Source organism: Scleropages formosus, chromosome 18, assembly GCF_900964775.1.
Source record: "Scleropages formosus chromosome 18, fSclFor1.1, whole genome shotgun sequence".
Lineage (NCBI taxonomy): Eukaryota > Metazoa > Chordata > Actinopteri > Osteoglossiformes > Osteoglossidae > Scleropages > Scleropages formosus.
Window position 1 is genome coordinate 23,996,561 of NC_041823.1, and position 21,391 is coordinate 24,017,951.

Below are 21,391 nucleotides of genomic sequence, written 5' to 3' on the forward strand. Positions count from 1 at the left end.
AGTGGTGCCAGGACAACAACCTGTCTCTCAATGTCAGTAAAACTAAGGAGTTGGTGATTGACTTCAGAAAACAGGATACGGTTTAGGCACCTATCTACATAGGAGGGGACATTGTAGAGAGGGTCAACAGCTTCAAATTCCTTGGGGTCACCCTCACTGCCAAACTCACATGGACTGAGTACACAGCATCAACCATCAAAAAGGCCCATCAACGCCTCCACTTCCTCAGGCGTCTGAAGAAAGCCAGGATGTCCACTACAGTCCTCACCACTTTCTACAGGTGTGCTGTGGAGTCCGTCTGTGGAGTCAGTCCGATGTATTACATCCTGGGGTGGCAGCTGCTCCATACAAGACAAGAAAGCCCTACAGACGGTGGTCAAAACAGCTCAGGAAACCATCGGCACACAGCTACCAGCAGTACAGGACACCTACACCACATGCTGCCTCAGAAAGACAATGCGCATCATGAGAGATCATAGTCACCCCGCACGGGCACTTTTCTCTTCCCTGCCATCTGCAAAACGGCTTAGGTCTTTTCGAACCCGCACAGCTAGGTACAGGAACAGCTTTTACCCCACTGCTGTAAGAGTATACAACACTAACCAATGTGCCACCTTTAGTAACTAGAGTTGGACTGCTCCACCCAAGCACATTGTTAAATTACACTGCCACTTTAAGCATTCTCATTCTCTCGTTCTGAGTTCTCTGACTGTCAACTGGCATTATTGTTACTACTGTTACCATTATTTATTGCTATTGTTATTGCACTACTCACTGTCATTGTCATTGTTTTGTTTGTGCAGTATTTCTATTGTCTTTGTCCATAGTCTGTGGAGAAACATTCAGGAAGATTTTCATGATACATGTACATGGTACTTGTATCTATGACAATAAACTTGAAACTTGAACTTGAAACTTCTCCCTGTGTCTGTGTGGGTTTCTTCCAGGTGCTCTGGCTTCCTCCCACAGTCCAAAGACATGCTGTTCAGGTTCCCCCATAGTGTGTAAGTGACACAGAGAGTATGTTCCACTGGTGTATGGATGAGTGACCCATTCTAAGTAGTGTATATAGCAGTGTAAGTCACCTTGGTGAATAAGGCGTGTGGGCTGATAACACTACATAGAGTTCATTAGCAGTCACTTTGGAGAAAAGCATCTGCTAAATGAATAAATGTAACTTCATTAAAAGCACATTTGGGGTTGTGGCTTAACAGGAAAACAGAAGTTGACCAACAAAGTCATGTAAAAGATATTTTGAATAGGCTGCTGTAAGAAGCTTGTAGACATTTCCAGGATGAGATGTCCATCAAAGTGCTTGGAAAAGTACCCTTACCTTTAAAAGACAGCTAAGATGTCCCCAGAAATACCTTATGAAGATAGACTGCAGTGGGATATATCCTGTGATCTTGAAGTTTTGTTCTTGGATACTAAGAGAGGTGCTAACAAAAAAGACTGACACGGATTGTCAAAACATTAAAACCACCTGCCTAATATTTTGTAGGTCCCCCTCGTGCCACCGCAACAGCTCTGACCCATCGAGGTGTGGATTTCGCAACACCACTGAAGGTGTTCTGTGGTATTTGGCACCAAGACATTAGCAGCAGGTTCTTTGATTCCTGTAAGTTGCGAAGTGGGGCCTCCATGGATCATACTCATTTTTCCGGCACATCCCACAGATGCTCGATCGGACTGAGATCTGAGGAATTTGGAGGCCAAGTTAACACTTTGAACTCTTTGTCATGTTCCTCAAACCATTCCTGAACAATTTTTGCGGTGTAGTAGGGCCACTGCCATAAGGGAATACCGTTACCATGAAGGGATGTACGTGGTCTGCAACAATCTTCATGTACGTGGTACGTGTTAAAGTAACATCCACATGAATACCAGGACCCAAGGTTTCCCAGCAGAACATTGCCCAGAGCATCACACTGCCTCCGCCGGCTTGTCCTCTTCCCATAATGCATCTTGTAAGAATAATCAGTAAGTAAGTAATTAGTAAGGCCATCTTATCCCAAGGTAAATTATGCACAGACACATGGCCATCCACATGATCTAAATGAAAACGTGATACATCAGACCAGGCCATTGTCTTCCATTGGTCCATGGTCCAGTTCTGATGCTGACATGCCCATTGTAGGCGCTTTCAGTGGTGGACAGGGGTCTGTGTGGGCACTCTGACCGATCTGCAGCTATGCAGCAAGCTGCGATGCACTGTGTGTTCTGACACCTTTTTATCATGGCCAGCATTAAGGTTGAAAGTTAAATGAAAGTTAAAAAGACATGAGTACAGACTATTTTTAATTTAATTTTTTATTCTTCTTTTTTGAGATTTACATTTTGTATGAATGCAACAAAAACACACCGCTAAGAATATTTTGAAGTAAGTTGAAAATTACTTGCCACATTTGTTTGAGACTCCTTGCTTGTGCACTTCCTTACTCATATTGTAACTTAAAAAATATCTTTTTGAGTATGTTTTCTGAGTGCTGGCTTCAGCAGAAACACTCAGTGCCACCAGGTCATTATTCTTTTAAATTGTATACAATCTGCTGACTAATACTATACCAATAATTTCATTTTAGCAGTTTAAAAACATGTAGTTAAGGCTAGGTCACCAGCTGCAGAGTGCTCGGTCAGTTTTGTTTCACTTATTTCTTTGTTCCCCATCTAGCTGCTTCTTCCTGGGTTAAATGTTACCAGAGGACATAGATTTATAAAGGCAACAAATCCATATCCCCCTACACACACCCTATCTTTGCTCCATCCACAACTACTATTCTATTGTTTCTCCATCAGCTTTACTATCTGTGTATAATTCTGTGTAATAATTTCTAATTTGTTCAGTTCTTCTGCACCGCATGGTTCATCTTTGGAATGCTGCCGTTTTTCAACTTTGTGATTCATTTTATACAGCTTGCCTTGTACCTGTGAGTGAATCCACGCCCTCACTGTTCCTTCACGCCACTGTTTGTATACGCCTGGAGTGGCACACGCATCTCCCGGCTGCAGCGGTGCCATCAGTCTCTGTCAATTCATGCTTTGTGCGTGCTGGCTGTACTCAGGGATGACATTCAGCTGCAGCTGGGCCGGAGCATTCGCCTTTGTCTGGATATGCGGTAAGTCATAATGTTTTTTCTTACTCTCCTCTGCGTTTTCTTTCTGAAAATGATGTCTGTGGAAGGAAAAAATATGATGAAGTGGGTGTAGTTGTAATTTTAGTGTTTTGTCAGTCAGTCTTGACCTTTTCCCTCGATTCTTTTGTCTTCTGTGCTTCTCAGCAGTCTCTGCTCAGGACTGGCGTGCAGAGGTGCCGGCCTCACTCACTGCCTTGTCTGGCCTTTGCCTCACCATCCCTTGCAGATACCATTACCCAGGTTCCAAGTTTTCAGAAGACAAGCTTACAGGCATCTGGTATCGAGGGTACTTTGTGGCACAGGTGTACAACAGCAAGCATCCTGATGTTGTTGACCCCCTTTTTCGCAAAAGGACAAGCCTCGTCGGATCACTGGAGAGCAATGAGTGCTCTCTCAAGATACAAGAGATAGGGGAGAGTGATGCCCAGACATACATGTTTCGAATTGAGATAGAAAACATAGAAAAATACACCTACAAGGATCGCACTGTCACTGTAAACATCACTGGTAGGCAAATCATCTGCCCCTTTTGGCTTAAGAAGTGTTATTTTGTTGCACAATAATGTTTCAGAAATGCCATAACCATGCACTGTCTTATCAAACACGAAACAAGAAGTAATTCGTTTGAAACTATTAGAACTGATCACAGCTTATTAGGTGATGTGTTTTAATTTATCTTTTTGTGCTATTTGAGTCTGATGCACTAGCTAAGTGAATATTACCAGTCCTCAACATGCCCTGTGTTTTTATGGCTTCCTCCCAAATTCCAAAGACAAGTTCCTCTTGAAATTACCCCATGTGAATTCCCTACAACAGATTGGTTTATTGCCTTTCACCCTGTATTTCTGGATTCTGACCGTGCATGATAACAGCATGGTCATAGTAAATACTGTGGTGGACATATACTCACCAAATTTCACCAGCTGTGTTTTCAAGGTCTTGGAAATGTTTAAACATAGCTTTCTGAAAAGAGATAACATATGAGTTATGTGGAGAAAGTTCCTTCTGATGCATCTGATTATAACTGTATGTAACCTATGCTTATGCAGAGCCTTTTAGTGTTCTGCCTGTCATGTGTTTGCCCTAGTGACACCTCACAGCCCATCAGTGAACTGCCCAGGGGTTCTCATGGAGGGAGTTCCTGTCTCTCTCACCTGCACCACTGTTCACACCTGTTCTGATGCTAAACCTACATTGAGCTGGAGCCACATAAATGCGAACAATGCCATTTCCCAGCCTCAGGAGCAGCACGCTTTACAGGACGCATGGGAGGAAAGATCTGTGCTGAGTTTAGTGCCCTCTGCTGCTAGCCACTTGGAAGAGATACAGTGCATTGCGAAATACCCCGACGGACAGCAGGGATTCGGAAAAAAGTGCAGGCTCATAGTGAACTGTAAGTGGAGAGTATGGATGCAAGAGATAAAGGACCTGCCTGAGATGAATTTTTAGTACTCAAGTTTCAGTCAAGATATGCACTAATCTTAAAGAATTTAATACATATTGTGTTTCTGTGTTTCAGACATTCCAAAAAACGTCACAGTGTCAGTGCAGTCTCCGGTGGGTGACATTAAGCAGAGGGACACAGTGATCCTGTCCTGTCAGTCAGAGAGCCACCCCTTGCCCCACTCCTTCTCTTGGGTGAGGGTGCAGGATGGATTGGAGGAGCCTCTGCAAGAGGAGACTGGGCAGGAGCTGACTCTGCCAAACATAGGCCATGAGCCTGGTTGGTTCCAATGCCAGGCGGAAAACTCCATGGGTGTGGGTGTGGCCCAGCCAATAAGCTTGAATGTACTGTGTGAGTTGTGCTGTTTGCTGTGCTCCTCACTCTTTCTCTTGCTTGTACTGCTGTTCTCAGTAGAACCACCTGCCTGTGCTTCTCTCCTGTATGGTCTGCTGACCCCTCATGAATGACCAGTTGGGGACTTCCTACAGAGCTCTGTGCTCTCTGTTAACTCTCCTCTAGATCTCCCAGTGATTCTGGAGCCCAGCTGGTGTTTGGTGCAGTCTGGAGAAATGCTCTGTGAGTGTGTGGCCCAGGCTAACCCACCGCCATCTATACACTGGACCCATCCAGTGACAAAGGACAGAATTGAAGGTACGAAAAAGACACAAGTAGAGTCATTTTTTTAAAATTCATATAAAGCCTAAATTGTTATAGTTCAGTTTATTGTGCAGTTCAGCTTAAAATTCAACTGATACAGATACTTTTAAATCTGAAAATGTTATTAAGTAAGGGTATCACACATCCCTTTGTAAACATTGATTTTAATATGTTTTCTGCTCATACTGTCTTATTCTTGCTCATGCTTTTTCCAATGGCTTGTAATACTCATCTCTGACTGGCAACAGTAACATAGAAACTGATACTCAGCAGAGTGCTGAAAAGGAGACATGCAAGAAGCTGGTTGTGATAACAACAGACATAAAAGTATAATAAAAGCTGTCACATTAAATAAGTTCATGCAGAAGTAGGAGAGTGTAACAAATTATTGTTTAGGAATATTTTGAAACTGCTGGCAGCTATGTTGAAATTCACCACCTGAATGTGAAAATGTAAAAAATTATGCTGAATCCTCGTCTTGTGAAAGGATGAAATACAAATTTCTGGCGAGGAACACATTTTTCTTTATTATTTATTTAATCTTCAAAAAAATCAGATTTTCTTTCTCTAACTGGTTAAGGAAATTTTGGTTAGCAGTTGAGAAAAGGTAACCTGCCGATACATGTCAGTTAAGCACACCCAAAGAGCAAAGGATTGAGGCCAGTGCTTGTTAGTGTTCCTAATACTAACTGTGCAAGTAAGGACAGGTCTGTTGTTAACCATGGAGGCAAAAGTACAGAAATCAGTACACTTTTGTTGTGTAAAGAAGAGGATCAGTGTCGAGCACCCTTAAGGGATGAATTGGTCAAGTGTTGGACCTGAGCAGTAGTTTGTATAGAGTCCACTTTTATAATTTTAAATTCAGCTTTAATCTAGTTTTATTTAGCTCATAAAAATAATAGAACAAAAATTCTTGCAAAGTGTTTTCATTTATTACAATTTTATCTTTTTTTTGTTTTTTGGATAAACCTAACCAATAGGTCAGAGGGCTTCTATGATATTAAGCTTTTGTTGTTTGCGGCTTAGGGGTAAAAGTGATTTTTGGAGTTACAAACAAAACAAATTAACAGACTTCTTAATCTAGTTTCCCTCTTAAGTTGACAGTCTAATGTATATTCTACAAAATAATTATCCAGTGGATAATTAGAATAAGAAAGTGTGTTATAACATTTCTATCTTATAAACATCCATAAACAGTAGCTCTTTTTTCGAAGTTTTCTATCCTGCTTCATTTTTTCACTTGATTTGCAACATTCTTAAACAATGACTGACAATTCTATGTAGAAAATTTTGTAGGAGTATATAAAATATGTTTAGAACTTAAATAAACTGACTTTTGCAATTTGTTTTGTCTGTGGTAGGACAGATGAACTCTTCAGAATCTTTTGGCCACCAAGTCAGAGCTTCGCTCAGAACATCACTGTCCACCATGAAATTCACAGGTGATGACTTCGCTGTCGTCAACACAACAGCTGACCAAGAAGGACTTTCTAACATAACCTTCTCCTGTGTCGCCGAGAATAATTTAGGCTCAACTATTCTGATTTTCACACTGAAGGAGAAGGGTAAGGCAGTGAACTGCTCTTTCATTCATTTATTCATTTGTTCGTTTATCAGTTCATGCTCCCTTTTTTTCATGATTTGTTGTTTATTTATACTGCTATTGCTAGTTATATGAATACTTCATCTGTCAAACAGCAGTATTTTGCTGAGTTGACATTTCTGGGTCACTCTCATGAACCAGTCATAAATGAGGTTGGGGTAATTTCAGTCACTCAGCCATTAAACAAGCTACCAGTCTTCAACACTACTTTGAAAAACAAAGTATTTATGTTATGACTTCATCACACACACACAGTGTCTGCAACCACTTGTCCCAAGTGGGATCGCTGTGAGCCAGAGCCTAACCCGGCAACACAGCACGTAAGGCTTAAAGGACACACCCCGGATAGGACACCAGTCCACCGCAAGGCACCCCAAGCAGGACTCAAACCCCAGACCAACCACAGACAAGGCACTGGCCAAATTCGCCCCCCCATGACTTCATAATCTAGACAGAAACATTAATTTTAAACTACATATAATTTTATTGAATTTTCACTGATAAAACCATTACCGGTTTAAATGCATATAGTCTTCAAATAACTTTTTTCACAGCAACCCAAAATTACAATACTGTTTAAAATGTGAAGTAATATACAAATACAGTTAAAAATCTCAATCTAATGTGAACAACAAAAATATTTTAAATAAAAAAATAGTGTTTGGACACAAGGGGGCACGGTGGCACAGTGGGTTGGACTGGGTCCTGCTCTCCAGTGGGTCTGGGGTTCGAGTCCCGCTTGGGGTGCCTTGCGACGGACTGGCGTTACGCCCTGTGTTGCCGGGTAGGCTCCGGTTCCCCGCGACCCTGTATGGGACAAGCGGTTCAGAAAATGTGTGTGTGTGCGTGTGTGTGTGTGTGTTTGGACACATCTTTCATTACCATTACATTTGTTGAATAGCTTGTCATAATTACAGACAAGCTTTAAATGAAGTTTGACTGCTTTGTGATGCATCAAGAAGTAAAGTTTAAAGATGAACACAACACAAGATGATCTTTTCTTTTTCATGCATTAAAAATACCATTGTTTTCTCTGCAATCCCTGTAACACAATGGGTTCTCATTGTTATACAGGGTCTTTTGGAAAATCTTAAGGAATTTAAAATAAAGCAATTTCTCATTTTGGAGGTGTTAAAGGGCCTGAGCTCATGTTTGCTATTTTTTTTATAAGTCATCATTGCTCCTACCATTATGAGCAAAAATACTAAGGATTCTAATTTCTGCAGCATACAGTTTACTCAGCTGGTTTGTTAAAAGTTCATAAGACTGACCCCCCCATTACATTGTAAGAACATTACAAGTTTACTACTTCCATTGTTTGTTGTTTTGTCCTTGGCTTCTGTCTGTGCTGTGTTCTGTTGACCGCTGCTTCTTCTTGCTCCTCCCCAGTCTCCCCCACCAAGTCAGCTAGGGGGGCAAAGCACCGTGTAGGGTTGGTGGTCAGCCTTGTGGTGGGGATGATAGCATTGCTCTCTGCAGTTGGAGGTCTCGCCTTCAAAGGTTGGAGGACACTGAGGATGTGAGTATCTAGCAGACAGACTCCAGGTGTGTGTGACAGTGTGACAAATCAAAATTAAAGAGGAAATGAGAAACAAAAAGGAACCTAAGATCAAAATTCAACTCTGTTTTGCCAATATTTTTTTTTCCTTTTTGTGAGTGACCACAGGAAAGTACGATAAAGCCAGAGGTGAGGGACTAAAGAAAAGGGGGCAGCTAGAGATTTAATTCAGTTAGGGGTTTAGACTGTAAATGTCTCAGCTGCAGCCTGTTGAAAATCTAATAGCCCTTCTACATATTGCATGTGCAGAGTCAAAACGCGAGATCCCGACGAGAGAAATGTCAGAACTGGCCTCTTTCTACTCCACAATGTGTGACGCAATGGCTCCAAGGGAAAGGTACATGTATTCAACATTTCTCAGAGCACTAATACTATAGGAGAAAAATTACGTCTAATTTCAGCTAGCCACCTTATTGTTTTTGGCTTACGTTACCTATGCTTTTTTGGGCTTAATTGCCAAAATTGACTTCACCCTACTGTTTGTTCTTCTTTTCAGGAACTTGTGGGAAATACATACTTTCTTCAACAAATACTGGCATGCTAAAAAAGGTGTTAATAGATATGCAGCAACTAATTAAAAAAGCCATACTTAAGTCTAATATGTAACAATGACAGATCTAAAAATATGTTTTTTTAAAGAAGGAAATACAGCACATGCAATACATCATACTATAATCAACTATTATTATACTGTTATAGAAAATTCACCTCTTTCTTTCTTGGTTTTGAAACAAAATTGAACAAATTTTATTTTTAAAGAAAAGTATCCAGAAAAAGAATTAAAAAAAATACATGCAAGATTTAAGCTAAAATAATTGTTTTACACATACGTATGTTGTGTAAATGCATGTAATGCAGTTATAAGGCTAAATTTTACAAAAAGAATAACTGTAGCCATAATGTACACAATGGAAAGGCTAGTAAGTAGCTGGTAAGGCTTCTTACTAGCTTTACTAGTCTTTACCAAAACTGTTGGGTCCATACATCTGAAATCATTTTTGCTCCTAATTAACAAAAATAAGAATGCAATAAAGACCGCTTTTAGGAAACATGAAAATATAACAGAATGTAAAATGGTATTTACATCAGCAAATACACCTATCCTTCACTTAATGGGGTTAATTTGTTCCATAAACTCACGGAAAATTGTAGCTGTGGAATTTGGGAATCGCACTAACATTATACCTTAGTGACAAAAAAGAAAAACAGATTCCCAGACAAACATAAACCCGTTTTATCATATTTGTTGCAAAAAGAATTATTTCAAGCTTGTATTTTACTGTTATGCTGTCATTCATTCATTAATTAGCATTAATAACAAATGTTTGACATTAGATGATCTTCATTTGATTGCAGGATCAACGCTATATTTATGCTAGTGTAAGAAAATTCATTTTATGACAGATGTTTACATGTTTGTAGCATCTGCTTGTGGGAGGAGCAATAGGAAGCTAAGAGCTTGCTCATCATCATTAATTTAAAGGATGCAACAGGAGGGTGCATGACCCTAAGACTGAAACCATCCAAACACGTGTCCCCATCAGACAGAACACACTTCCCAGAGTTTCTCCATGTCTGGTCGCTCACTGTTATCCCTCACAAGTTACCATTTCTCTAAATAGCACAAATAAAACACAAGTTTCATGTGCACCCTGAGTCCTTCCTATTCTTTGGAAAAAAAACACACATTGTGAAAATGATTTAAATAACTCAGTTAATAGTTATATCTTTGTAGTTTATTTCTATGAGTATTCAAGGAGACAGGCTCAAATTGCACTTCCTGCAACTGTACCCTTGATGAAAGCCATTGCCCTGAACTAATACAATAAAAATTACACTACTGTTAAAAGACTGCTCTGAATTGATAACCAGAGACAAGAGTTGTGTTGTTGGGAATCACCTTTATGGGGTTGAGTGCAAGTGTATGGTTATATTCTGCGTTGCACGTTTGTCAGAATTACTCAAAGCACATTTATGAAAGAAGAATACCTGCATAACCACCAAAAATGCCGCTATACTGAGAGTCAGGCCAGTTGTATGAAAAAGTACAATTATAGTAATTTTTCATTCTACCCCTCCTCTCTGAAGGATGAGTGTTCAGAGTTCCAAATTTTATCATATCCTGTTGTATCTGGATCAGTCATCTCATATATCAAAGTCATATGATCTCCATACTTGCTGACATGTTCAGATCACCTCCAGGTAAATGGCATTTTCAGGGTCATTGCCAGGAGTCTGGATCTCTCTTGGAGGCCCATCTGACCAGACCACTCTTCTTTCTCGCTGGTGCCGCCACTGTGGTAGTACATGACAATGTCATCTAAAGTGTCCTTGACCACATCTTCCTCATAGTGTAACCAGTACAGTCTTCTCTTTAATAATGTACGCTCCTAAATCAACACTTTCAGCTTACAAGCACCTGTAATTCCCATTTTTATCAATAAAGCCAATTTAAAAGGAGGTTATCAAAACACTAAACAAAGGTTCGTGGTTACATGCTAAAAAACAATTTTAGCATTTAAAAAAATACAAAATTAAAATACACACACACACACAAAAACTGCTTATCTCAAGCAGGGTCATGGTGAGCTGGAGCCTAACCCGGCAACACAGGGTGCAAGGGTGGAGGGGGAGGAGAAACACCCACGATGGGACGCTAGTCCATCACAAGGCACCCCAAGCAGGGCTCAAACCCCAGACCCACCAGAGAGCAGGCCCTAACCAAACCTGCTGCACCACTGCACCCCCCTTGATTTTTAATAAATTTGCAAAAATTTCTAAAGTCCCATTCTCACTTTGTCATTATGGGGTATTTAATGTAGATTGATGAGGAAAAAATTTATTTAAACAATTTTATAGAAGGCTGCAACATAAAAAATGTGAAAAATGTATTTGGGATTTTGAACTACATTTTCTCCACGTCTGAAAGGAATTTATAGTGTGTGTTTATAGTGGGTGTTTGATGAAATAATAGGTGAACCTTTCCTGGTTCTGGAACATGTTACTTCTTCCCATTGAATTAATTGTAATTTGGAGATTGCTTTATGAGAATTCCCAGCAACAGTAAATTTTAAAGAACAAATTCCACTCATTATGCGAGGGAAGACTTCTCTGATCCTTGTATGGCACTGTATCATCACTGCTCTGATTTATATGCTGAAATTGGTCCTGCATGATGATACCTGTTTGTTCTGGACAAAGATGGGAGTGCAGTTCTGGTAGACAAGTTGATAGCTGCCGTTTGTGTAGATGTGGGTCACCTCAGAGCAGTTGATGTAAATGGGGCTGTGATAATGATAGACACCTAGGTTTCCCGGGTACACAGAGGGATGCCTGTATTTGAGCATGTGCCTGTAAAAGACATGGGCAACTGTCAGCTTTGCTAGGTTTGAACTTCTGTTCTCCAACTAATCCCCCCTCTTTCATAGGCGAAAAATGTTCCTCAAATATACTTGCGTCTATGTGTCTGTTGTTCTTATGTTGCTCTGAGGAAAATGGATATGATTTTAAATGCCCCCTCAGAGAACTGGACATGCGCTTCATGGTAGATCCAGTTCAATTACTGATAGTCACCAGCCACTTAAAATGGGCTGCAAGCACCATCATTAAATCCACTACTTGTCAGCCTGTCAGCTCACAGCACAGTCAGCAACAAACTTGATATTTTTCTACCACTGTTCCAGGATCACTCCTTAGTTGAAGCAAGAAAAGTACATACTGTTGATGAGTTCTAACCAGAAAAAGAAAAAAAAAAGACTAGAAGGTAGCAGGGTGGCACAGTGAGTAGTGCTGCTGTCTTACAGCACCTGGGTAGTGCAAGCTGATGTGGGTTTGATCCTCACTCAGCCTGCGTGGAGATTGCATGTTCTCCCTGTGTTTTGTGGTTTTCCTCCTACAGTCCGAAGACAAGCTGTTCAAGTTCTCCCATAATGTGTGAGTGACAGAGAGAGTGTGTACCACTGATGTTTGGGTGAGTGACCCATTCTAAGTAATGTGTCTAGCAGTGTAGGTCACCTTGCTGAATAAGGTGTGTGGGCTGATAACACTACATAGAGTTCATTGGAAGTTGCTTTGGAGAAAAATGTCCAATAAATGTAAAAAAAACATGTTGTGAACTCAGTGTAGATCCTGATTCCAGAAGTATACCTATCTTCTCTTTGCAAGTTAAGGTATGATATTTGCCAACTGTACTGTGAACCATAAATCATCAGCCACTAAAAAAAAAAATTGCAAGCACCATCATCCATAAATGTTCTGTACTGTTTGTGCACAGTAAAATTCTTGAAGCTTTGGGCTTCTCCAACATAGCCAAGGATGCAACATTCTTCATCTGGCAGTAGGCAATGTGAAGGTAAAGCTAAAGGAACTCTACACTGGAGCATGCGTAAGTGTTTTTTTAGTTAAGGCACTGGAATATAAATAAACCGTTATCTGGGTAAGACCTAATAATAAATTGAAACAGTATCTTCAGATTGTTAGCAACAAAGAGGAATTACCGTGATCTTGCATTTATGTGTTGTCTTTGAAGTTGCTCTTGAAAAAATAGCTTGTGTACATATGATTTCGGAAAAGGATGAGTGTTGGAGTGAAAGAAGGATATCAATCACACAGTGCCTACTTTCCGGTCTTCCTTCGGCAGTGCAGAAGGAAGAGGATGGAGGCGAAGAGGAACAAGGAGACGAGGATGGCTGATGCAGGGACCACCTTCCATAGCAGAGAATCTGTCAGGGAACAAAGACAGTGAAAGCTAGACTTTGCTACGTGAACGCTGATGAAAGAAGGCAGACCACTTTTTGTGTGCTCAACGTTAATATATCTGTTCAGATTGCAAGAGGTAGCATGTGACATATATCATTTAAAATCTTTGCAGAACTGTCTGAAAGCCTCACTACATGTGGATGTCTGAAGTCTTTGGCCTCAGGTTAATTGATAGAACATAGATTATGGATATAATTATGACCTAAAATTTTCAAGTTTAAGCCCTATGCCACTTATTGCTGTTTAACCTCAGAGCTAGGCATTTACTCTTAATTGCTCCAGTAAAATACCCGGCTGTATTAAGGGGTCAGATCCTGTTACATACTTTAGGTGATAGTGTTATGTAAAAAATCAATTAAACATGCTGCATGTAGTGGTATGTACTATGAGATGTGAATAACAGATAATTGGATAAAAATGGCATTACTGAAATAGTGCAATACTGAAAACCACTCTGTGATCTGTTTTTATATTTGTTATAATTGGAAAATATGCAAAAGCTTTTAGGCCCTCAGCCAATTCTTTTCTTTTACTGATCAACTGAAATAAATACAATAAACGCCACAAAATTGTGTTCTTTGTGACATTTCACTTCAGAAGACTGAAATTCAAAATTGATTTTTTTTTTTTGGCATCAAGCATGGCATCGTTTGTTTTACTTTCAATAAAAATTAAACAAAAATTTGTTTGCATAAATGTTCAATTCCTGTACATGAATACTTGGTAAAGTACATTCAGCTTTGTACCCTGTTCAGGAGTGATTTTGACATACTCATCTGGGCAAATCTGCTCTAGTCTGAGAACAAAACTTCAGTGGGTGGATCCACCAAAATGAATTTTTGAAAAGAATTTTTGCTGAATACTTTTGCGAAGCACTGTATGCAACATCTTTTAAAGGAAAATGTGCGACCATGCAATACCACAGGAATCAACTGGGCTTCCTGTACTGAGAGAAGCTTCCATGCTCACCTTTGCTCCCAGCTAGCAGAGTGGCAGAGTCATTGCCCAATGCATTGTGGGCATAGCAGACCACGTTCGGCTGCTGGCCCGTGCCTCCATTTAACCTGGCCGCCACGGTTCCCCCTGTGGCTGAAACTGAGGTGTTATAGCTGTCTGGAGGGTTGCTCCCATTCACACTCCAGGTCACAGCTGGCCTGGGGTTGGAATCCACCACACACTGGCAAAGGATGGTCCAGCCATCCCACTGGCAGGAGGAGGTCTCTGAGATTAATGGCTTGTCTGTCAATTTGGGAATGAGGGTAAGAAGTGGCAATACATGGGACAGTCAGAATGAGGCTATAATGAAGCAAAGAGAAAAAGCAAGATTTGGAGGACATTTCTCTAGAGAACAGGCTTCTGTACCAAACTAAACCCCGTGAATTTGAAATGTAAATTTATTTTAATATGACACACAGAAAAAGTGCACAAGTAAGTGTATGAAAGCTCACTGCAAAGTAAGATATATGGTAGTGTGGGCATACACTGCACATTGACGACAGCTGGGCCAGACTCTGCCCCTCCAATCTCGTTCTGAGCCCTGCAGTAGAATATCATGTCCCGGGTCACATTGTGCACTCGGACATTTTGCACACGGCTGGCGAGGATGATGGTATGATCCTGCCGAGTATAGGACCACTGGTACTCTGTCACAGGGGGGTCTGCTTTACAAGCGCAGTAGAGCAGAGCACTTGCCCCCTCCTGCACCGTCACGGTGAGGACATTAACGGCAATGTCTTTCGGAGGGACTAGAGGAGAAACACAAACAGGTGTTTTGACATTTTTTTCGCTTTGTCTACTGTCAAATCAAACTGTACAAAGAATACTGCAATGAGATGGAGTTTAATCAACTGTAGTATTCTTTTAATCTCTAGAAGAGTTGGCTGGTATTGACTTTCTCATGATTCTCTATTCCATTCGATTCTCTCCTAAATTTACTTTTTGACTTATAGTTACTGAGCCTCAGCACCAGAAACGTACACCGGATGTGCAGCTCCTTGGTAGCAGACGCTGTCCACTTGTCACCATATCCAGCTAAACACTTGATCCTGGGTGGAGCAAGGTGTGAAGCATGGAAAGAGACAGAGGTGTGAAGCACTAGTTTCTGTTGGTGTGGTTGAGGTGGAACCTGCTCCTGGTACTGGCTGCTGTTCTCCTGGCCCCCTTTCTCCCACCTCCAGCGCAGTTGGGGAGGCTGTCCAGGGCAGCTGTAGATAACTGTGCAGTTGAGGGTGACCAGCTGCCCTTCAGTGATAGTCCCAGGGTCACTGATCACAGGTCGCACAGGGGTATCTGGAGATTTGACAGCAAGAAATACATCCAATTAGTACGTGATAGAAGGTTTCAGGCAGTCATACAAAAAGAATACAGTTACATTGTAAATCATCTTTGGCAAAGGTGTTAGCTAATTGAAGAAAAACAGTAAGGAAAAAATCCCACTGTAATTGTTCAATATCACAAACAATCTATGCTTATATAATGCAGGGGCATCACAATTACAGTGGTAAATGTGGTCCACCGCCATGAATGACTAAAATGTTTTTTAGGGGTGTTGACATCTTATCTTGAGAGAGGATGTAAAAAAAAAAATGAACAGATGGTGACTGTGATATGGATCATGTAGGAGTTCCGTTTCCTCTTTGGTTCTTCTAACTAGCCTGCAAACCTTCAGAAGACTTGAAAAATGTCAAAAGATCAGAAGGCCAAAGCAATGTATGGTTTAGAAAGTCCCCAAAAGAGAGCTCTGCTCAAGGCCAAAAACAAAAAATTAGTGATCTGTGTGGTGTAGTTAATATTATTATTATTATTATTATTATTATTATTACTACTACTACTACTACTACACCCTGTGCTTTCAAGACAGATCTGAACCAACTCAACCCTATATTGGACCCATTCGTAAAGATGATGGATGGATGGATGGATGGATGGGTTATTATTATACTGGCTCTTTTACAGCAAAGTTCAAAAAGAAGTTTGAAGTGAAAACAAATATAATAGGCAGTTCTTGAGATATGAGTTGAAAGTGACTGTAAAAAGGCAGCTGATGTATTTGCTGATGCAACTCACCTGACACACTGACTGAAACTGAGATGGTGGTCTTCCACTCACTTGCACCCCTCTCTTTCAGGGCCACTTCATACTGGTTAGCATCTTCCTTCCTTACTCTGTCGATCCTCACTGAGCAGTCCCCCTTGCTGGGGTCTCCTGTCAGACTCGTCCTGCCCCTAAAGCTCCTCTCCACCTCTGTTGTGTCCTCGTTGCTGAAGGCTGTCCTCCATCGGGAGAAGAGGCCATAGGGGTAGCGCAGGCGGATGTGGTATTTGACAGGTTTGCCTCTGGCAATCCTAGGGGGCTGGACAGTGAAGGAGCAGGGGATGACAACGCAGGACCCCGACAATGCAGAGACTTGTTCCGGAATGGAGATGGTGATAGAAGATAACAGAACTTCTTTCATAAGGCCTATAAGAATGAAGCAGACACTGTGATGCTCACTGAATTAACCAAAGAACACAAAGAACATACATCACACACATCCAGTGATAGCACAGTGAGATTACACATACATTTTCTGAGCCGCTTGTCCCATACGGGGTCACGGGGAACCGGAGCCTAACCCGGCAACTCAGGGCGTAAGGCCGGAGGGGGAGGGGAGGGGACACACCCAGGACGGCACCCCCAGCGGGACCCGATCCAACCCACTGCGCCACCGCGCCCCCACTACGATTTGATATATAAAATACTTAAAGCCACACCGCTGGTCCTTTTTCCGTCCGCTGGTTTTCGGCAAGCGTCGTTACGTAAGACTTTTTATATCCAGAGCATCTGATATGGTTGTCATAGTAATTGTCTAATTCATACAGCTGCCAATTTCTGTGAGGAAATTCAGGGTTATCGCAGGGCCCCTTTTCCAATTTGAACTTTAACCACTCGACCACTGTTCTGCTTTCCACCCGTCTGTTTGATGTTTGCCTTGTTTTATCGAAACTAGTGCTGTCTTAAATTTTTGTGCTCTTGGCTTCTGTGGCAGGAAATGCATAAGCCTCTGGCTTTTCCTGACCAAAAAGTCTGAACTACATCCAAATAGCCACGTCCGAGGGGAATACTTTTGCCGATAACAAATGTCAGCAAATTTCTCCCGAGTTGTTCCGCGTCCACGTTGCGTGTGCTCAAAGGAAAGCGGAACGCTGCAACCGTCTAGTCATTTCACATTGTGTCCGGATGGTTAAATTCACCAAAAAATTTGAATTCAGACAGCTGCTCGGATTAACAGCTGAGCCGCTGTTTATCGTTTCTTTACGTTAACACTGCAGGCCACGCTGCCAACGTCAACGCTCTTAAAAGTAACTCTCAAAGAGGAACCCGTTAAACGGGACTGAGTTCTTTTTATAAGAGAGAAAAAGTAATATCCAAGTCCTCAAATCACACATTAAAAGGAAAAAGTGGAATAAGAGGGTTTTTTTTAACTAATCCAAAAGTAAAAGTCCAAACGATATAGGGCCATCAGCCACAGATCAAAGAGACAAATGGGCAGAGATGAACTGAATAATAAATAGACATGGAACGAAAGCAAAGTTTATATGCAGAAACACGACCCTTTAATTCACTTGCACTTTTCAATCCCAGTGAAATGCAAAACTATGGTACACTGCTGGTATGTTACAGGAAGCCAAGCAAGGTGTGAAAGTCTCCAGGTTGTTTGACATTTACATTTATTTATTGAGCAGATACTCCTCTCCAAAGCAACTTCCAATGAACTCCATGCAGTGCCACCAGCCCACACACCCCACTCACCGCAGTGACCCACACTAGGTCACTCATCCGTACATCAGCGGAACACACACACACACACACACTCTCTCTCTGTCACTCACACACCACGGGCGAACCCAAACAGCACGTCCCCGGACCGCGGGAGGAAACCAGAGCACCCAGAGGAAACCCACACAGACACAGGGAGAACATGCAATCTCCACACAGACTGAATGGGGATCGAACCCACGCCCTCTCACACCACCCAGGCGCCGCGAGACAGCAACGCCACTTACTCTACCACCATGGCATTCTAAATGTTAAGTTGCATACAAGCATTTCCCCATTTATACAGTTGGGCAATTTTGAGTAAGTACCTCACGTTTTCAGCAAGGTGTGTATAGGCAGCAGGTAGCGTAGGGGTTAGATCCAAGCCAAGCTGTCAACTGACCTTGCTGCTGTAGCATCCTTCATCAAGGTACACACCCTGAATTTTTCCAGTTAAAATTACCATGCTTTACCCACAAATGAGGGGGCTGTGGTGGCACGGCGGGATTTACCGGTACCTTGCAGTTTGGTGGGTATGGGGTCCGAACCTTACCGAGGGTGTGGGGCCGTTTCATGTTTCTCCCTGCATATGTCTCCCCCAGCATACAGAAGGCGGCACTGGCGACCCCCTTCTGTTCCTCCCTTGCCTTGAAAACTACGTGGGTGGTCGCTATGGTTCAGGTTTGACTCAATGGCATCGATAACAATACACAAAAAAAAACTGTGAGAAGCTTGCAATAAAAACCTAATATTATAAGTTGCACTGGACACATGTGTCAGATAAATAAACAAATGTAAATCTCACAATTACAGGGCCACACCCTGTGACAACTGCTTTGCCATTGATACACATTTGTTATTTTTTCCATACTTATTAATTGCCACAAGCCCCTGCTATACATGTGTCATTATTATTAAAGCCCTGAGCTGATGCATTTCATCCCAATCTCTTCAAATTCAGTGAAACTGCATGAAATTTCACCAAAGACATTCTTGTACTAGATTTACATGTATTTATTTAACTGATACTTTTCTCCAAAGTGACTTAAACTACTTACAAAGAATAGTTATTATTGTAACTGTTACTAACATTAGCAGTAATGGAAATAACACCTAATGTGACAAGCGGTTCAGAAAATGTGTGTGTGTGTGTGTGTGTGTGTGTGTGTGTGTGTTGTATAACCATAGTGTAACTACATACTATAGTAAAAACAGTAACTGTAGTAGTGTTTATAATAACTTTATTTACATGTGCAAACAGAACACTCTTGATGCTGTTTGTTTCTTGAATTGTAAATGATAAATGTAGAAAGAAAAGAGGACATCCACTGATATTCAAATAGGCTGATACTTTTCTCCAAAGCAACTTACAACTACTAATAGAGGAAGGCAATTTTACTGCAGCACTGAAGGGTAAGTACCTTGCTCAAGGGTATGACAACTGAAAGTGAGACTTGAATTTGTAGCCTTTGGGCCCAAAGACATCTCTAACCACTATACTACCAGCTACCCAAGTTGGGCAGCACCATATATTCCTACATCTGTCTTTCCAGGACTGTGTAACTGTGGTCAGAGATGTTTCACAAGACAGTTAAATTAAGAAAAGCGGAAGCTGTGCCAAGCTGTGAAACAGACTGTTGCATGTTTATTGTCTGGTTTAAATTGCCTATGTCTTCTACATACAGCAGCTAAGTATCACTGTAAATCCAAGAAGAGCAAACATTTGTTCGGAACCAAACTGATTAAGTGCTGTTTAGCTTTGTCAGTATTTGTCTTAGTGAACTTGAAGCGGCTAAGTTCACAGCACAATTCTTCAAAATGGAATTGTATATTATATAAAGAGGCATATACGATCTGTGATGCATAAGTTAATTATGTTTCTGTACTGACACTTTTACAAGATAGTAACTGGAATGTTTACGATGCTACAATCTTGAGAGATTTTCTGGCATTTTTGTGAAATATTTTGTAAGGCTGAACAACGTTGACAATAAGCAATGAAACAATGTCAGAATACACAAAAGTCACAAAAGTGAGAATAATGAAACATTTGAAGGCAATATTCCTATGTCTCTTTTGCAGTAAAAGCAACAGATTATTTAATAAAAGTGTATCTGATGGATACTAAAAACGGCAGTGTTGCAGGAATAATCACTCACCAAATACCACAGTGACAAAAAGAACACCAGCAAGACCCATGACCAGAACTGTATAAGTCTGGCCAGAGCGACTGTAATGAATCCTGAAGAAGAAAGGCAAAACAGGAGAGGAACTGGATTTGATTATTTTAGATGTATTTTAGGGAAGTTAGGTTTGACAAGCTTGTGCAGTTTCTAAAATCCTGCATTCCTTTTAAACATTTCAGACACACACACACACACACACACACACACACACACACACACACACACTTTCTGAACCGCTCGTCCCATACAGGGTCGCAGGGAGCCGGAGCCTAACCCAGCAACTCAGGGCGTAAGGCAGGAGACACATCCAGGACGGGACGCCAGTCCGTCGCAAAGCACCCCAAGCAGGACTAGAACCCCAGACCTACCAGAGAGCAGGACCCGGTCCAACTCACCACGCCACCACACCCCCACATTTCAGACATTTTTTTATAATTTCTTTTCGTTTAAAAGACAAATTTAAAGTATAAATTACAACAAAATCAGCAATAATATCAACATACAACAATATTACTAATAATAGTAATAACTAATAATAGTAAAGACAAATGTAATTGGCATTACTATTGATATAATTAGTAATTAAAAAGTATAATTAGTAATGACAATTACAATTGTATAATAATATAAATACATAAATATAATCATATATTGATATCATTGTGGAGGGGGTGCGGTGGGTTGGACCGGGTCCTGCTAGAGAGTAAACCAGTGCAATACACAACGCTATTTGTATTTATAATTATAACTATTTATCACATCATATCTCTTACTCACACTCCCTTGCATTTGTATAGAACATACCTGTACATACATACAATGTCTAGTGACTATTTTTGTATATTGGGTACTTTATTTTTTTATATATTTTTTATCCTTCATTCACATATTCTATCTTCTCATCTGTGTCTTGTCACTGTCATTCTGTCTGTGCTGTGGAAGTCTCTGTCACCAAGTCAAATTCCTTGTATGTGTGAACATACTTGGCAATAAAGCTCGTTCTGATTCTGATTGTGCTCACCGGTGGGTCTGGGGTTCAAGTCCCACGTGGGGTGCCTTGCGATGGACTGGTGTCCAGTCCTGGGTGTGTCTCCTCCGCCTTCAGCCTTATGCCCTGTGTTGCTGGGTTAGGCTCCGGCTCCCCACTACCCCGTATGGGACAAGCAGTTCAGACAGTGTGTGCGTGTGTGCGAGAGAGAGAGATTTCGTGGTTTTTTTACTAATGAAAGACATAAATAAACGTAGTAAGTATAA

The 21,391-nt window shown here is 41.1% G+C and overlaps 2 protein-coding genes across 7 annotated transcripts; one reads left to right on the forward strand and one right to left on the reverse strand.

Annotated features, from left to right (window-relative positions):
• The first annotated feature begins 2,759 nt into the window (after positions 1–2,759).
• On the forward strand, positions 2,760–9,090 carry LOC108919112 (sialic acid-binding Ig-like lectin 13). 3 transcript variants are annotated; one of them, XM_018726890.1, is made up of 9 exons: positions 2,760–3,116; positions 3,279–3,641; positions 4,222–4,527; positions 4,654–4,929; positions 5,098–5,229; positions 6,597–6,800; positions 8,228–8,357; positions 8,646–8,733; positions 8,893–9,090. In XM_018726890.1, the coding sequence occupies exons 1-8, from the start codon at positions 3,035–3,037 to the stop codon at positions 8,710–8,712; spliced, it is 1,560 nt and encodes a 519-aa protein (XP_018582406.1). In that variant the 5' UTR covers positions 2,760–3,034; the 3' UTR covers positions 8,713–8,733; positions 8,893–9,090. The 3 variants fall into 3 exon arrangements, with proteins under 3 accessions (XP_018582406.1, XP_018582408.1, XP_018582407.1); XM_018726892.1 differs by having other exon boundaries at positions 4,654–4,857; XM_018726891.1 differs by having other exon boundaries at positions 3,282–3,641.
• Positions 9,091–9,180: 90 nt separating this feature from the next.
• LOC108919111 (myelin-associated glycoprotein) lies at positions 9,181–20,257 on the reverse strand. Of its 4 annotated transcripts, none has more exons than XM_018726887.1 (8): positions 20,111–20,257; positions 16,221–16,613; positions 15,132–15,443; positions 14,636–14,899; positions 14,124–14,393; positions 13,015–13,117; positions 11,579–11,747; positions 9,181–10,691 (listed from the first exon to the last, which is right to left on the reverse strand). In XM_018726887.1, exons 1-8 carry the CDS (start codon positions 20,148–20,150, stop codon positions 10,584–10,586), a joined length of 1,659 nt encoding a protein of 552 aa, XP_018582403.1. In that variant the 5' UTR covers positions 20,151–20,257; the 3' UTR covers positions 9,181–10,583. The 4 variants fall into 4 exon arrangements, with proteins under 4 accessions (XP_018582403.1, XP_029115635.1, XP_029115637.1 ...); XM_029259802.1 differs by lacking the exon at positions 20,111–20,257 and adding an exon at positions 18,505–18,787; XM_029259804.1 differs by lacking the exons at positions 14,636–14,899; positions 20,111–20,257 and adding an exon at positions 18,505–18,787.
• Between the last annotated feature and the right edge of the window lie 1,134 nt (positions 20,258–21,391).

Coding starts and splice junctions, on each gene's coding strand:
- LOC108919112 (XM_018726890.1), top strand. CDS start 3,035: ATGCTTTGTGCGTGCTGGCTGTACTCAGGGATGACATTCAGCTGCAGC. Junction 3,642..4,221: donor TGTCACTGTAAACATCACTG/GTAGGCAAATCA, acceptor TGTTTGCCCTAG/TGACACCTCACAGCCCATCA. Junction 4,528..4,653: donor GTGCAGGCTCATAGTGAACT/GTAAGTGGAGAG, acceptor TCTGTGTTTCAG/ACATTCCAAAAAACGTCACA.
- LOC108919111 (XM_029259802.1), bottom strand. CDS start 18,556: ATGCTGGGGGAGACATATGCAGGGAGAAACATGAAACGGCCCCACACC. Junction 16,614..18,504: donor GAAACGGCCCCACACCCTCG/GTAAGGTTCGGA, acceptor TCATTCTTATAG/GCCTTATGAAAGAAGTTCTG. Junction 11,748..13,014: donor TGCCGAAGGAAGACCGGAAA/GTAGGCACTGTG, acceptor TGTCTTTTACAG/GCACATGCTCAAATACAGGC.